Source organism: Punica granatum, chromosome 5 (assembly GCF_007655135.1).
Source record: "Punica granatum isolate Tunisia-2019 chromosome 5, ASM765513v2, whole genome shotgun sequence".
Classification (NCBI taxonomy): domain Eukaryota; kingdom Viridiplantae; phylum Streptophyta; class Magnoliopsida; order Myrtales; family Lythraceae; genus Punica; species Punica granatum.
In genome coordinates, this window is record NC_045131.1 from 27,354,750 (window position 1) to 27,371,849 (window position 17,100).

General features: G+C 33.6%; 1 protein-coding gene across 2 annotated transcripts; it reads right to left on the minus strand.

Moving 5' to 3' along the window:
• Window positions 1-14,953: 14,953 nt before the first annotated feature.
• Window positions 14,954-16,895, minus strand: LOC116208619 ((+)-neomenthol dehydrogenase-like). Of its 2 annotated transcripts, none has more exons than XM_031542151.1 (5): window positions 16,781-16,895; window positions 16,417-16,669; window positions 16,164-16,229; window positions 15,913-16,089; window positions 14,954-15,619 (listed from the first exon to the last, which is right to left on the minus strand). In XM_031542151.1, exons 1-5 carry the CDS (start codon window positions 16,798-16,800, stop codon window positions 15,242-15,244), a joined length of 894 nt encoding a protein of 297 aa, XP_031398011.1. In that variant the 5' UTR covers window positions 16,801-16,895; the 3' UTR covers window positions 14,954-15,241. The 2 variants fall into 2 exon arrangements, with proteins under 2 accessions (XP_031398011.1, XP_031398010.1); XM_031542150.1 differs by having other exon boundaries at window positions 15,907-16,089.
• Between the last annotated feature and the right edge of the window lie 205 nt (window positions 16,896-17,100).

Genomic DNA, 17,100 nt, shown 5'->3' on the forward strand with positions numbered 1-17,100 from the left:
ATTACTTACTCAAAACAATTTAGTACTATAAAATAAAGTAAAAATTTGTATGAAGGAACTAACATCTTTATTGGGATTAAATATTATATACTTATTTTCCTTATAAAGACAAAAATATATATAAGATAAAAATAATAAAATGAAGATATTGCTTAAAACAAATTATTGTATTTAGCATTAGAAAGTAAACTCGTGCATCGCTTAAATGTGCATAAGTTTACCCTTAATTTATTATTAAATTAAATAAAAGTAAAATATAAAATGTACATGATATACATATTTAGTTAAGCTTTTCAAGTATCCACACTCTATATATCATGAATAAAAAAACGAAAACAAAATTATGGCTGTAGCAATACTTTCTTTATAAATTGATTAACTTAAAAAGTTGATATAGTAACTTATATATATGAAATTATGAATGCTCAAAACATTTGACTGAAAAATGCATGCAATATTTATAATGGGTTATATTTAAATAACTAAATTAATGAATTAAAAAATTGCAATTTGTGACCTCGAAAGTATAATTTTGACAATTTATTTATTAGAAAAGGCAAAATGTTGTTGTTAACCAATTTATAATAAAAATGCTCAAACACTTCACCTTGAAAATATTTAATACGCTAACTAAGACCCCAAAAGTATAATTTTGATGATTTATTTATTAGAAAAAATAAAATGTTATTACTAAGTAACTTATAATAGAAATACTCAAACACTTGACCTTGAAAATATTTAATATGCTAACTAATTTAATGAATCATATGATATATTATATTCATGTACAACTAATGTATTTATAAATTGGGCGGTCTAAGTAAAATACATATACAATATATAAATATATTTATATATTTGTGTTATATTATATCAAGTGAACTCGGTTGGAAGAGTTTCTTATATTTATATGTTTAAAAAACATTAGTAAAGTAATTATCCAAAATAAAATAAAAAACTTTGTAATAATTAAGATCAAAGGTTTTCTCTATTTTATTATATTTATATAGTTATAAACGAAATCGAGTTAATTATATATTGGTAGGTTAAAAAAGTTAAGATTGGAAAAGCATGTCCAAAAAATTAGAAGCAACTTAAGAGAGTACTAATGCCATTAAAATCTTAAGCAAAACATCCGCTTGGGATTCTAAAATAAGCAACAATGCGCTTATTAATATATATATATATACTTATTAATATATATATATATATATATATTACATTATTAAGGTGTTGCATTTGATTTTGTTAAAAGAATTAACAATATGCATAAAGACGTATATATTTTTATCTAAAAAATATTTGTATTAAATTGGATATGTCTCTTCATTGGTTATATATAAACAAAATGATGCTAGAATTATATAAATAGAATTTTTAGACTTTTAATCAACCATAGAAATTATTATATTGGCATTAATAGTATAATTAATTTTACTAATTCCGATACTAACTTAATGTAAAACTCCCTTGCAACGCACGGTAAAACACTAGTGTGCCTATTATTCTAAAACTTATATCATAAATGATGTATATATATTTATATTAGCAGAATATATAAGTATGAGAATGGAGATTAGAATAAATTCTATCGATTATAGGCCCAGTTTTACAATTATATTGCAATTAAATATGTACATGAATAATGCATATTAAATAAATTAATTGGTTGCAGAATTGTTACTGAACAGCATAATTTCCATTAGGAAATAAAACAGTGAGCAAATGTAAAGAATTTCCAAAACTATTTATTACAGGGCACTAATTCTATAAAATTAGTGTTGTTTCTTGCGCGTTACATAGGTCTTTGTATTTTATATTTTAGTTAATTTGTAAGAAATATTTTTTGGGTGAACTATGAGATATAGAATGATGACTACAAATATTTTAATTGACATTTTTATAAATTATATTAACAAATGTATTATTGATGATGGAAATCATGAAAAATATATTATTGATGATGTTGTCTGTAATTAGCAAGTTGTGCGAGTGTTTGTATTTTTCTGTGTTTACTTTAAATTTTGAGCAAATTACACAATAAAACCTAAATTTTGTAAAACGTCTCAGTTTTGTCCTAAATTTTGTTTTGTAACAAAAAAAACCATATGTTTTAAGAATCGTCTCAGATTTGACTTTCCGTTACCATTCTATTAAGTTTGCCGTCTATTTGTTTACGTGGACTTCACGAGACCCACAAAGTTTATACATCATCTGATAAAACATATGGTTTTTTTCATTACATACCAAATTTATGATGGAATTGAGACTTTTTTGAAAATTTGAATTTTTTTATTTAACTTATCTTATTTATTTATTAATTTATGTCTGCAGTTAACAGTCAACGTATGCAAAATTGACGGAATTTATAACGGAGGTCATTTTTGAGAAAATTTAGAAAACTTATGGTTTGTTTTATTACTAAACAAAATTTAGGACAAAACTGAGACGTTTTACAAAATTATAGGCTCCGTTTGGGAACAGAGTTTGATTTTAGAATCATGATTTTGATTTTAACTATACCCACTACACAACAAAAACACACGTTTCCCAAGTCAAATTTATAATACAATCTCATTTGTCCTTTTCCAGAATCAACATCAAAATCAAAATCAAACTCTGAAACCAAACGCACCCTAGATTTTTTTGTATAATTTGCCCTAAATTTTTTACAGTTGAATTTATGAATATTATTTAAAGAGGGACAACAACTCACTATGTATATAAAATTTTTGTATTGTGATAATATGTATATATTATGTGTACATTATATATATATTTTTACTTTATTGTATTTCTTATTAATTATTGCATGATAGATTCTACAATGCAACCCCAACTTGTGTTCCGTGATAGAGTATTGATTTCAGCCAATAGATATTACCAACTTTTGATCTAATCCGTTCATTATTTACATATTTTACCATATAATTTTTAGTCCTTTACATTTTTCTTTTCACAATTTTCGCCTACAATATTATATCTCGATTCTCGAATCTTCCCGCCACATGTACCATTCACATTCCACCACATCACCCATCATCGCCACGTCACCGAGCCAGACCATAAAAATCGATTTTTAAAGAAAATTGGTCTAATATAAGCTTGACATGTTAGTAACACGTCATCGACATATAAGCGGGTTTTAAGTTATATACACGTCAATGATGCGCCATCAACACGTAAGCGACCCTTCAATTTTATTTTACATTACACGTGGCCAGATGAATTTGTGACGCTATTGAAAGATATATAGGCTAAAACACTGTCATTAATATTAAAATGACTAGAAAAATTAGTGTGCCGCCATGTAAGATAATTTGACGTTCCATTGTAGAATTCGCCTTATTGTACCATGGTTTCCTAATTAGTTTACTTGTGGAGAAATGTTGAGTGTTAACGGGAGAAATATAGTAAAATGCGGTTTGCCTCCAAACCTTTGGGTTTGATGGCAAAGTGCCTTTTGACTTTTAAAAGTTGCACTATATCACCCAACCTATTCAAAAAGAAGCACGGTGCACCATCAACCACTTTTTTGACGATTTTTCTTCCCAAATATTAATTTATTAATTTCATATCTAAGACATGATTTCAAAAACTTAAAAAATCAAAAGTTGAAAAAAAAAAACACCGAGAACAAGCTCAGAGAGAGATCTAAGATCTCGATCTCTTGGGCATGTTTGACATTGCTCTTCGGGCAGAGGGTGAGGGACCCCAAGTCCATGTCTGCTTCGATTGCTAGCAGCTAGCCCTCTCGAAGAAGAATAAGAAGGGGAAGCAGAGTTGAAGCCATCGCCATTACTGGTCATCTTCAACGACACCTCGTTCTTCCTTCACTCCCACAAGTCTTGACACAAAAAGACAAAAGGAGAACAGAAGGGAAACAACAAGAAGAACAGCGGATTGTTTATTATGTTTGGTTTTAGAGTTTTTTATTATTATTTTACTCTATTTATTTTTCAGTTCAACAATATAATTATTACTTTTTTAAAAAAAATTTAATTTTAATTTGTCTCAACTATTCATTACTTTTTTTATAATTCAACAATATAATTATTATTTTATCTCAACTATTCATTACTTTTTTCACTTTTTCCCATAATTTAATAACACAATCATTACTTTTTTTTATTTTCTCTATCCACCTTATTATTACAATCCAATTAAAAAAAATAAAATAAAATATATATATATATACACACACATGTTGGAATGGAGTTGAGTTTAACTCAACTCCATTTTCAAACAACCACTATTAACAGTAACTAAAAGGTATACACACAAAAACTCGCATCTCCCCTCGATAGGGAGATTTGTTTTATCCCAGCCACCATCGCCCCTTCTCCCTCCCCTCTATTAGTGTCTCTAAGCTTATTCTCGGCTCTTTTTTTATTCCTTCAATTTTCGTTTTTTTAGTTTTTGAAATTGTTTCCTAATATATGAAATTAATAAATTACTATTTGGCTGGAAAATTTGTCGAAAAAGTCGTCGGAAAAGTCCTCAGGGTGCACTTTCCTTCTTTTTGAATAGTTTGGGTGGTATAGTGTAACTTTTAAAGGTCAAAGGGGCAATTTACAATTAGACTCAAAGGTTGGGGGCAAATTGCATTTTATTTGGAGAAATAGCTAAGAGACAAAAATTATGGAACATTAATTTTAGTTTATATAGTGTGTGTTAATTAACGGAATGGAATATTTATAAAATTTTATGTATTCTTATCAATGGTATGAATCGCGAGTTAAGAAATTATTGCACGAATTAAAAGAGAGTTTTCATTGAGAGCCAAAATTAATATATAGAACTAAGTCAAAACCTTAATTTACTATGGATGACATTATTACAAATAGATATATTGATTACAATATTCCTCAATCAATACCGAAACATGGAATTAGTTGCAAAAAATTTTCTTTATCAACATAAAATTGTTAAAAACGTTTTCAGATATAAATTTAATTAATTTTGATTATTTACTGTATAGTTGTACTTATAAGATATAAATTCCCCATATTATATATGATACAAATATGTCATTTGTTAGTACAACATATATAATTTTTTCAAACCCTTAATATAACTCTCCATATCGAATACAAATGGTACAACTTTGTGTTTAGATTATTATATAAATGTCATTTCTTAGTACAACATATATCATCGATCGCTAATCAAAATATTACACATCGTACCCGTAATACATGCAATCCTCATGTTAGATCATGATTTCAACATGTTCACAATCATGGGACGAAAATAAATATGATTGAACTATATTTGTCTTGATCACATAAAAAATCAACTAGAACGATACGAACTATGGGTAGTAATTTAGTTTAGTTATACTAGAATTAAATTCAATTTTATGCTACAATATATAACAAATAAAGAAAAAAAAAGCAAATAAGCATAGTCAAAAACTTATTTTAAATTCTTTTATTTCATTCTATTGAATATTTTAAAATTTACAACTTAAATTCTTTTAAATTAATATTATCAATTAGATTTTTTAAAATATTTTTCCAAAATTTCATTGGAAATTTTCTTTGAAATTTTATTTATGCATTTCTTATATTTTCTAAAAAATTAAAAACTTTTATTTTTAAGTTTTAACTTCCCCGGTATTTTTTATTTTTTTATTAATTTAAGTTTTCTATGTTTTTCAAATACTGAGGGAGGAAATATCGAGGAAAGTCCCTCGATATTTTGTTATTTTCTTAAATTACTGAGGGAATTTCCCTTGGTATTCCCAAGGCAATACCGAGGAAAATTCCCACGTTTTTTTAAAATTATTCTAATAATCTTGATTTTTTTATATTTTTAATTACCGAGGATAAGTCCCTAGGTATTGTTTTTAAATTTTTTTAACTTTTTTATAATATTTTTAAATTTTGTTAAATACCAAGGGAATTATCCCTTGGTAATTTTTTTTATTTTTTAATTTATTTATCGAGATATTTTCGAGGGAAATTCCACAGTAATTTTCTATGGACAATCCCTCGAAAATCCCTTGGTAATTCATTGAAAAATATTTTCGGCGAATTACCGAGGGATTCCAAAAGATCCGTTCCCTCTTGGAAGATTCCCTCGAAAAAACTGCGAACTTTAGTAGTGAATTGGAGCCTAATATTTATGGGCCCTTAGTCTAGGCATTATTTTTTCGGTTGGTGCTCACGTCGAAAAACGCCAAATCCTTTATCGGCCACCACGAGACAAATATATGCTTAGAATACCAAGCATGCTAGGATGCTGTCTTAAGAAATTGTGGAGTGATGTGACACGAGTCGGCCCCACTAATTCAGAGCGTGAGGGTTTGAGAGTCCACCAGACTGGATGATGACCGGGTTTCTCCTTGATGAAGTAAATGGTTAAATGCGTCTTAGGCGATCTTGTGACTTGAGAATTTAGTCATGTGAATTCTTTTATTAAATTTTCATTGGGCTTATACGGACCCGGGCTTATATCCATTTAAAAGGTCAAGCTGATAAGTGGTGGTACCCAAATCTCATATAAATCCATGAATATTCATTCATTTTTTTTAATGTGGGATTAACATCCTCAACACCAGCCCTCACGTGTAACGTGTGGTCTATTTCTGCCTATACATTGTCACGTGCCCTTAAACACCCACCCTCAACTACTGACATCGAGTTGGGCTCCTCTTCCGTACTCGGGCGAGGGGGGACTAACCACGAGGCGCTCTTTTTTTACTATACTCGAACATACTAGGCTTGGCGTGGTGCGAGTACATGCGCATACGTGCGTGGACACGCATACCCGTAACCTCTACTCTGATATCATATTAAATTTTCATTGGGCTTATATGGACCTGGGCCCATATCTAATTTAAAAACTCAAGCTGATAAGTGGTGGTACCCAAATCTCATATAAACCCATTGATATTTATTCATTTTTTCAATGTGCGATTAGCATCCTCAACATCTTTACTATTCTTCCCGCTTCAGGTGATCCAGAATCGAAAAAGAAGCAATCAAGAAGCCGCTATTAGCTTTGACTGAAGCAATCCATGCGACCGAGTTGTTGTCCCACGCGACAGAGTTGCTGTCCTGCACGGTTGAGTTGCTATCCAAGTTAGTTGAAATCCAATTTGGCTGAAACCTCGACATACATTGTCGAAGTAAAGAAAGGTGTTGCCTTGGGCGGCCAAGGCTAATGAGACACGACTAGCAAGGTCGTGTAAAGAGTGGTTCTTGGCCTTAAAGAGGGAATCTAGGCCATAACCTAGACCCAAGAAGAAACAACCTCGATTTGAAAGTTAAGATAAGTAGAAGTCAACGAATCGGCATTGAACAACCTTAGAAGGTTAATTGGGTTTCCCTCCGGAAAGCGGGATATGTGCAAGAAAAGGAAAGGGAAAGTAAATTATATAGTTATTGTTTTGAGTGTAATTCATATATGACCCTATGTATTTGAGTTTATTGATTTCTTGTTTGAGTCATTTCATCGATCTTATAAATAAGCGAGTCGTATCAATCAATCAATATATATAGTAAAGTAGAATTGGTGCGTTAGATGTGTATCAATTACCTCTTGTCTTATTATTAAATTAAATAAAAGTAAAAATATAAAATGTGTATAATATGCATATTTAGTTAAGTATTAATAGTATCTACATTCCCTAAATCATGAAATGTATTAAACGTATCAATATATATAATTTATACAAAATATTAATGAACATTAATTTTGTTCTTTAGGAAATAATACATATAAAATCTTAAACATTTTATATTTAGAAAATAAATATAAAATTTTTAAACAACTTCACACTCTAAGATATTTTAAATATAAAAGGAGAATTGTGTATATTGTGAGTGTAAAATTCTCACTTAGGCCTACATAGACTTGAGCACATCTGCAATTCAAAAGCTTAAGCTGATAGGTTGTTGGATCCAAACTTCATATAAAGTTGTGGTTTCTTTATCAATTTTTCCATGTGGGATAACGAATCTCAACACTCGCCCTCACGTGGTACTTGTGGTCGAACACGTGCCACGTGCCCTTAAACACTTGCCCTTAACAATTGACCACGAGCCATGCATCATCTTCCGTGCTTGTGTAAGGGGGGACAAATATCAAACTAGCTTCAAATTCCATACTCGAGCCTAACTAGAGGTGCACCTTTAACTACTTCGGAACTGGACCAGGCCACTCTTGGGCCCGATTAACATGAGGCACACTCTTGTCTGCCTTGAAACCGAATATGACGTGGTGTGAGCCCACATGAGTGTGCAGAAGTATAACCCGCTCTGATACAATGTAAAATTCCCATTTTGGCCTACACAGACTTAAGCCCATCTGCAATCCAAAAGTTTGAACTGATAAGTTGCTGGACCCAAGTTTTATATAAGCTTGTGGTTTCTTTTTCAATTTTTCACGTGGGATAACGAATCTCAACAGTGAGAAGTATTAATAGAGATAAAAATGCAAATTAATTTACATATATGAAATGACTATAATATAAAATTTTATGTATCACATGCTCAATTAGAATTTATAATAGATATTGTTATTAGTGTTTAGTGTAAATGAAAAGAGTATGAAAAATTATTATTAGTCGGTAATTTAAAAGGTAATATTACTTTTTAAAACAAACCCGTTATTAAGTTTTTATTTATTATATACATTATTTTATTCAAATACTAGAATGAGTAAAACGAATTCGCAAAAATTAAGATTATCTAAATTAATTATTTACTTAAAACAATTTAGTACTGTAAAAAGGAACTAACATCTTTATTGGGGTTAAATATTACATACTTATTTTTACTTATAAAGGCAAAAAAAAAAATACAAGATCAAAATAATAAAATGAAGATATTGGCATATTGCTTAAAAAATATTATTGTATTTAGCATTAAAAAGTAAACTCGTGCATTGCACGAACTGTTAGGCTTGGTTGAGGGGTGTTGTTGCTGAAACAAAAGTGCTAAAATATAATTATTGAAAAATATATACTGACTTTAGAATAAGCAAAAGAATTTGGAAAATAATAATTTGAAATTGCTAAAATTAAAATTAATACTTAAAATGGAGAATAAGTAGAAACATATTTTGTAAATACCTATCAACTTGTTGAATAAAACTAAGTTTTCAACCGTAGAAATTGGTCAAATCATGATTTCGAAGTAATTCATTAAATACTATTTTTGCTTAAAATTCAATAAAATAAGCACTTATCTAATCGTTACTGCTCTCCCAAATGAAGCTTTGCAATAGTGATATAGTATTTTAAATTGGTCATTAGAACGAAGTTATTCATTTCCCTCGATTTTGGTCTATAACCAACCTCATGTATCTTTCTGTATATCTCGAGTTCTCGACTCTCCTTATTATATTAAATTTTCGTCAGAACTCACCGGTATTTTTCATAGTAGGTGACACTTCATTGTTGCATTATCTTTATCTTTTCCATTTTTCTGTTCCTTTTTTTAAGTAGAAAAGTCCTCAGGAATCTTTAGTTAAGCCTCCTACCAAATATATCAATAAATTATATTGCTACCCGAACTTTCGGCATATACAAACGGTCTTGGAAAACATATATACATGTCATTACCAAATTGGAAGCACAACCAACAACAATAAAATATGTTTAAATCATCTAATTATGCATTTGATTAAGGCCCATTGCTGGTGAACACTAATAATTTCCTTATAAATCGACGAGCAGCCTAATAAATGTCCTTAGAGCATCAAAATTACGGGCCGACTACCCCTCCCAGCCCTCTCAGTTTGTCCTGTTCACATAATAATTGGCGATGCCAATATACTAGATCTTCTCAATTGTTGGGGCTGGAAGGCAAAGTTACATAAAAATAAAATGGTGAAAATCTCCCCTCCCTTGACACTCTACCCCTTCTTATTCATTTTTCACTTTCACGATGACTCTTTTTTTCTTCTGAATTATTTTATCTTCAACTTTACACAGTTTATCCATTTTGGCCTTATTGTTGGATTTTCGATAAACCTATTAAAATGCAATATTTTTAAAAACCAAAAAGTTTTTGGATATAATGAAGAAAAGCGAACTACTCGTCAACAATCATTGAAGCTCTCAATGGTGTAAAGCATGGGGTCTCTCGCAAGACCTCCACTCCTCAATATCGATATTCAAAATTGTTACGTTTGACACGGGAGATAATGTCTACTATTGATCAATATTTTAAAATAAAAAATATTAAATTAAATTTATAAAATAGGACAACATCGTAGGAAGCATGCTTAAAGTTGACGACTATGACTGTCCTTTCAAGTCCTTGGTAATCTAGGGTGAGGTGCGACTGCCCCTCTGCCCTGCCCCTAACTAGGCCTGGCAATTCGTGTCGTGTCGTGTTTATACGTGTAGTGTCTAATCGGGTTCGTGTCATCAAAAACTAAACCCGTATACGACACGATTATTAAACGGGTCAGGTTTTGGAAACACGAACACGACCTGTTTATATCCGTGTCAACCCGGACACGACACGTTTAAACCTGTTTATCGAAACGTGTCATAATAGGTACGTGTTCGTACACGACACGATTATAACCGGTTACCCGACACGTTAACACGACCCGTTTATTCGATTAGTCCGGTTACACGGGCACGTTAACACGACCCGTTTATCCGATCAACTCGATTACACGAACACGTTAACACGACCCGTTTATTCGACACGTACACGATTACGACCTGTTTATTCCGAACAGAAATTTCTAAAAAGTTAACCATGCTCATTTCATTCATAGAAATGGATCATAATCTAGGAAGTACAAATATCATGATATGTAAGTCTAGTCTTAAAATAGATCACAATAACTTATAATAGCATCATATCATTAATTCTTCCAAAATAGGTAGCATTGTTCAGCTGCTCACGATGAATGAAGTTACCCCAGCTGCTCATTCGGACGAGCTTGTGAAATCTCTGCATTCAGAGTTTGATGAAAGGATGCATCATCCACATAGGGCTGCTGGAATTCTTTCAGGTACGAAACTTGGAACGGTGAGGGAATCAAAGAGATTAAACAACCATTGATCGATGAATCTGGACCACGCACATTCCCGGGTTCACCAACCAGATCAACTACATACTCCCTGTGAAGAAAAACATTTATTAAAAAAACAAAAGAGAACCGCATGAAGTCTCTTCAGAGATAAACTTTTGGCCAACCACAACGAAAGCTACATTCTGTCACCAAACTATCCTGCTCAAACTAATTGCCTCAACTACTTTAATTAAAAAAAAAATATCTCTTTGAACGTATTACTGCTTGAAATTTCTGTGCTTGAGATAAACACGGCAGAACAAAAGGTATCATACTACAGTCTAATTATATATGCCAAGTCAGTAGACAACGAAACAAGAAAAAATGATAAATCTTAAAATGTTTACATCCCAACTAAGTACAACAAGCCTAGAAATGATTTCCCATCCTCTGATCTCCAGAACTGATCATCTTAAAGCACGGAGCTAAAACAAGCGAAAGGAAGACAACCACTACAACTCTAGCAGAAGTCATCCTGCAAATGGAAAATAAAGCCAACAGAAACTCTTCCTTCTCGGGCATGACAAAGCCCCTCTCAACGAACTCCAAAAACAATTCTTACCCCTATTCAACGAATAGGGACTAAGGTTCCTATGATTGAGAATGGCTCTCTAAACTATGGATAGAGAAGCAATGACTAAAGACTCACACATTACGAAACCTGAAAAACTCTGAACCAATTTCTGCAAGCGGGCCGAGCTATCCTAGGGCAACAGTGTTCTACTGCAAAGTGCTGTGGAACAGAGATGTCCGGGAGCAGCACAACTGATTTTGCTTCAAGGGAACGGGTCATATGGGAACTGAATATCCTCAATGACCAGATAGTGAAGCGTTAATTAAACTTTTGTATACCAACGATGTAACCCATCCATCCCAACATACATTACCCAGATCAGTACAGCGAGAACCAACAGCAAACACAATTCGCTCCTCGGGTTACTCATATATATCAATTTGGAATTAATTACTTAGTACTAAATCAAATCATGTTTGCGAGTTTCTCCTATTATCATAGCCGGATTTCAAATGTGCAAATGTCCTAACTTTTTTCGACATTACGACAGCAGCGAGTCCGGCTAATGAGCAAAATCCATTCAGCTCAAACCCACGATATGAATCACAGAGAGGCATGGAATTGAGTCCATCAGAATTGAGTCAAAGCAGCAAAATTTGCAGCAATAACGAAAGCTCCAGAGATCCATATGGCTAGCAGAGTTCACAGATCAATGTAAACAGAGAAAGGTAAAATTGCTAACAAAAATCACCTAAGCGGTGAGCACGACGGCGCCACCGGCCTCCTTGATTTTCTTCTCAAGGGTCTTGGACACGAGCTTGGCCTTCACCACAATCGGCTGCTGCTCTGGCAGAATGCCCTTCCCGAGGAAAATGAAGTACCCGAACTGAGTGAAACCAAGAAAAACAGAACGGCGAAGCGGATCGTGGACGCTTGGACGGTGGAGCGATGGAGGATTCTTCAATTTCTTCTACTGACAGTGGAGCCGTGGAGGGCTTAGAGGCGGAACCAAAGGAGGAAGGGCTTACGGGTTAGGAATTTAGGGTTACAACAGGAAGTCAGGAACGGGAAGGCAAGAATGAAAACACGGCAGGAGGAATTTCAAAATTAGGGTTAGTGGAAGGGTATATTGGTAAATTCAGTTAGATAAACGGGTTAATGGGTTACACGATTAAGTAACACGATTAAACACGTCTAAATAAACAGGTTTAATCATGTCTAATCGGGTTATGCGGGTTCAACCCGTTAAGACACGTTTATTAACCGTGTCTAAACGGGTTGACCCGTTTAGACCGAATATCAAAAAATCTCAACCCGAACCCGTTTAACTTCGTGTCGTATCCATGTCGTGTTATCGTGTCGTGTCAAATATTGCCGGCCCTACCCCTAACCCTCATCCCTCCTTACTCATACCCCTCATAAGTCATTGTCAGCTTGTGGCTCCATGTCGCATCGAGGTGGTGGCATTATCATTCCTCTTCTACTTTTTATTGATGTTTCCTTTTTTATCGATTAATTTTTAAAAATTATTTTAGTATTCATTAAATATTGCATGGTGGTAAATTTATATATGCAAACTGTGTTTCGCGGTAATTAATAAGTACCGCCAATGAACATTTTTCATGGTTTAATAGCCTCGAGTGGTGATCTGACTGTGGACAAAGCATCCATACTCTGTACTAATACTTAAAAGATCCTAGTTTAAGATATTAATATTACCGGTATGGTCTCGAGATTGCAAATACCCCCATTATAAATAATCAAAAACCTTAATGATCACCAATAATCTCAGACGAAATAGCTGCAAGCGCTCCTCTCCTTTTTCTCTTATATATATATATATTTTCTTAATTTTCAATTTTTTTTCCATTCACAAAAAAAGTGCATGTCAAAAGAGTTGGTGGTGATTTAAACAGCAAGACAAAACACATATTAATCGTGTCACATTGATATAATATTGAACAAAAAAGATGAATTAGGACAAATGTTGAAAAATAAACTAAAGAATTAAGGACCAAAAGAATTTTTTTTATTAGGGTCAATCGGTCAATAGGGTGTAATATCAATTTTTCTATTAAGAATAGGGTGGAATGTTTATTTTGATCAAGAATGGGTGGACTTTCATTAAGTAAAATTTCAAGAGAAGCGAGTGTATTTTATATATATATATAAAAAGAATATATATCAACGGATTCTGGACAAGTGACGATGTAATGAGAAGCACCAAATATTCATGTTGGGCTTGAAGACAAAAGGAGGAAACCCAGAATGTCGGCCCAGGTCCAAAACAAAATGGGAGGTTATGCTCGTGTCGGTCACTAGTATTGGCCCCACTTCTCTTATACTCTGGGTTCCAGACCCACCGTCACGAACAACAATGGAATATGTGAAACACAAGGTGAGGTGTAATTCACCAACTGCATTTTATGCATATTTTACATGCACCGTATGGGTTCAAGACTCGCTTAACGAACCTTATGGCTAAGATCAAGCCGATATCGGAGCGATGATCAGTATCTCTTAATAAGTTGAGAATATTTCGTGATATTATTAAGAAATAAGAAAAAAAAAGAAAAGAAGAAGAAGAGATGATTGGAATTTTGATCTTAATTTATTATGGTTTGAGGCGGCAAATCCACAAGTGTTTATAGCTGCCTCACATCATAAGACTAATGAATCAAAGAAACCATTCAAAAGAAAAACACACGTTACACTCTACCAAGTAGGGCTGCCAGTTCTGGCTCCACAAAGTTGGCACTTAACACGACATTGCTTCGACACGAAGTTAATTAGTGGGGTCTCGATCTAACAACACGATAGGATGCGTAAATATTCGGTTAAAAATTAAGGGGTATATCCGACCGGAAAAACAAATTGTTCTGCCATAAACAATTTACTGCTGATATACACAACGTAGGTGCCACCATGTCTCTGTCGGAGAAGCAATTAAAATGGTGGCCTTCTCAAAGATAATTCATTCAAGAATGAAAACGCGTTGAAAACCAGGCTGAGGCCTCTTCATGAATCTTAACAAATTAAATTGCACGTTACAAATTTTGTGACTAGATTGTTGAAATACGTTGTCTCACACGAAAAAATTGAGAAAGAAATCGCAAGTTTATGTGAGACTTGGATCCAGCAACCTAAGTTTGCATAGGTCCAAGTGATAATTTTATATGGGTAACAAAGATGCGTTCATTTCTTCGCAAGTCGATCGATACACTGGTTGTCTTCTCACAAAGATTGTGACTGAATGAGTCTATCTATTGATTGCTTAAATATGCGAATTAGAAGAGGATGAATAGTCTGAAAATAACGAATGACTAGATGATCACAAACAGCAATTCCTAGTAAAAAAGATTCCAGCAACATATTCACCCAAAAAAACAAAAATCTAGAAACATGATAGCATTTATCCATTAATGGAGCTTTACAAATTCATCGATTTAGATAAATCGAATTAGAATATGAAAATATCGATCAGTCATTCCGACTGATCTTATTTGCAACGTATGTAAATACTTCAGTAGCAGTGTGATTGAATATTAAAACATACCAATGTTAGGAAACCAAGTTCACATATAATAAACAGTTGATTAACATATATAGAGGAAATGGATTAATTCCTTCCTGGTTATTATTATTATTATTATTATTGTTGTTGTTGTTTTTTTTGGGCAATCAGAATTCCGACTCCGCTTTCTTGAAGAAGAAGCGGCCAGAAGGGCCTCCGTCGGGCAGCAAAGCTAACCTCACGGGACTTTCTCCGCCTTCTTCAACCGGACTGAATCCCGTATTTACGTTGATGTCCGTCTTGACAAACCCAGGGCAGACACAGTTTATGCAGAACTCGGCATATTTCTTTGCCACAACCCTCGTGTAAGCATTGAGACCCGCCTTAGAGATTGTGTAAGCGGACATGAATGATGGCCACCCTTTGGAGGCCCACGAGCCTTCCTTGAAATCAAGGAGAAATGCATTCACAACCTCATCGATTTTCTCTTCCGTGAGGTTCTCGGCGTCGCTCAGTACTCGCTTAGCCCATTCCTGGGACACATTCTGTCAAAAAAGAATCACGGGAATCAGTGATGATCGTAGCATTCCAGTCATCAATTCAAATGCTTCTTTGCCAAAAGAAAAGTCTAATTCAACCTCTTTAAATAAACCCATCGCACAGAATTAATTAAATGCGGGTAAACATACGAGAGATCAACACTCAGAACTCGTTGGACTCTGATATCATATCGATCTTATTATCAGAGAAAGCCTCGGTTTATACTGTGATCTATTACTTTAACGTAAGCAGCTCTGAACGAGTCAATGGCCTTGTAATTGAATACGCTTACACTTGCCTGCAGTTGTCCCATGGAAGAGGATACGTTCACTACTCTCGGTAAATCGGATAGTTGGAGGAGTCCGACAAGAGCTTCGACCATTCTCTTGGACCCATAATAGTTCGTGTCGATGCATTTTGAAGCCAATTCGTAAGTTTGGGTTATGATCTCGTCCCAATTCAACTGCACACCTTCCTACAATTCCACAATTCAGATTAATGCTAGGAACAAAGCCTAATCAGTTCAGATTATCCCGTGGACCCGATTACCTTCCCAAAGTTTGCTCTCAGAGCATCAGCATCCATAATGACACCGCCAATCCCGGCATTGTTCACCTGCAGAAGTTCAATTAATACTCTCAACTTACTGTAGATCCTTTTCGAATATTGACTCCAGTCAACCACGTAAGACTCGTAAATGGGTCAAATGTGTCCAATGATCGATAAGACACTTTTGATCTGCTTGCAAGCTGCTCTACCTCTGTAAAGGACAGGTTTGTTTTATCTTTCAGTTTCTCCTTACCAGAATATCTAGCTTCCCGAACCGAGCCTTTACGAACTCTGCAAGGGAAGCGATGCTAGCAGGGTCAGTGACATCGAGCTGGTGGAAGATAACAGAGTCGGATAGACCGGGGGAGTTCCGAAGCAGATTATTGACAGCTTCAAGTCCCCTTTGCTCATCTCTGGCTGTTAAAACCACCGCAACCCCACTTGATGCCAATTGCCTGCTAATCTCAAACCCAATCCCCTTGTTTGCTCCTGTCACCACTGCATATCTAATTCAACCCCACAAAAAAAAAAAATTCATCAAAAATATTAATTAGATTTTTACTCCTTCTGATCACAATTTTCAATATATAAGATTCGAAAAGAACGAAGGTATGAACCTCTTTGTGGAATCTGCCATTGATTGCAATCAGATTGATCAGACAGAGGAATTTGATTTGGTTTTGTTCTTTCTGTACAATGTGGTTTTGTTGATAAAATGATATTGTATCAGTCAATTGGTCCAACATTGAATGATATTTTTTACTTATTTTGTTTTTTTAATTATTATTATCATTATGATTCAGCCAAAAAGAAAGAGACATTTTTGACTTAATCGAGACAATGAACTTACTCCATTTTCTCCTCCTTCCATCATAAATACAAATCATTTCATTTTAAAAATTTCCGGTAATTTTTTATTTTTTAAGCAATATCTTCT

Excerpts from the sequence above, each read along its gene's own strand:
- LOC116208619 (XM_031542150.1), bottom strand. The coding sequence starts at position 16,800 with ATGGCAGATTCCACAAAGAG. Across the intron at positions 16,670-16,780 it reads ATGGCAGATTCCACAAAGAG|ATATGCAGTGGTGACAGGAG; the intron begins GTTCATACCTTC and ends GGGTTGAATTAG. Across the intron at positions 15,620-15,906 it reads TGGGACAACTGCAGGCAAGT|AATGTGTCCCAGGAATGGGC; the intron begins GTAAGCGTATTC and ends CTTTTTTGACAG.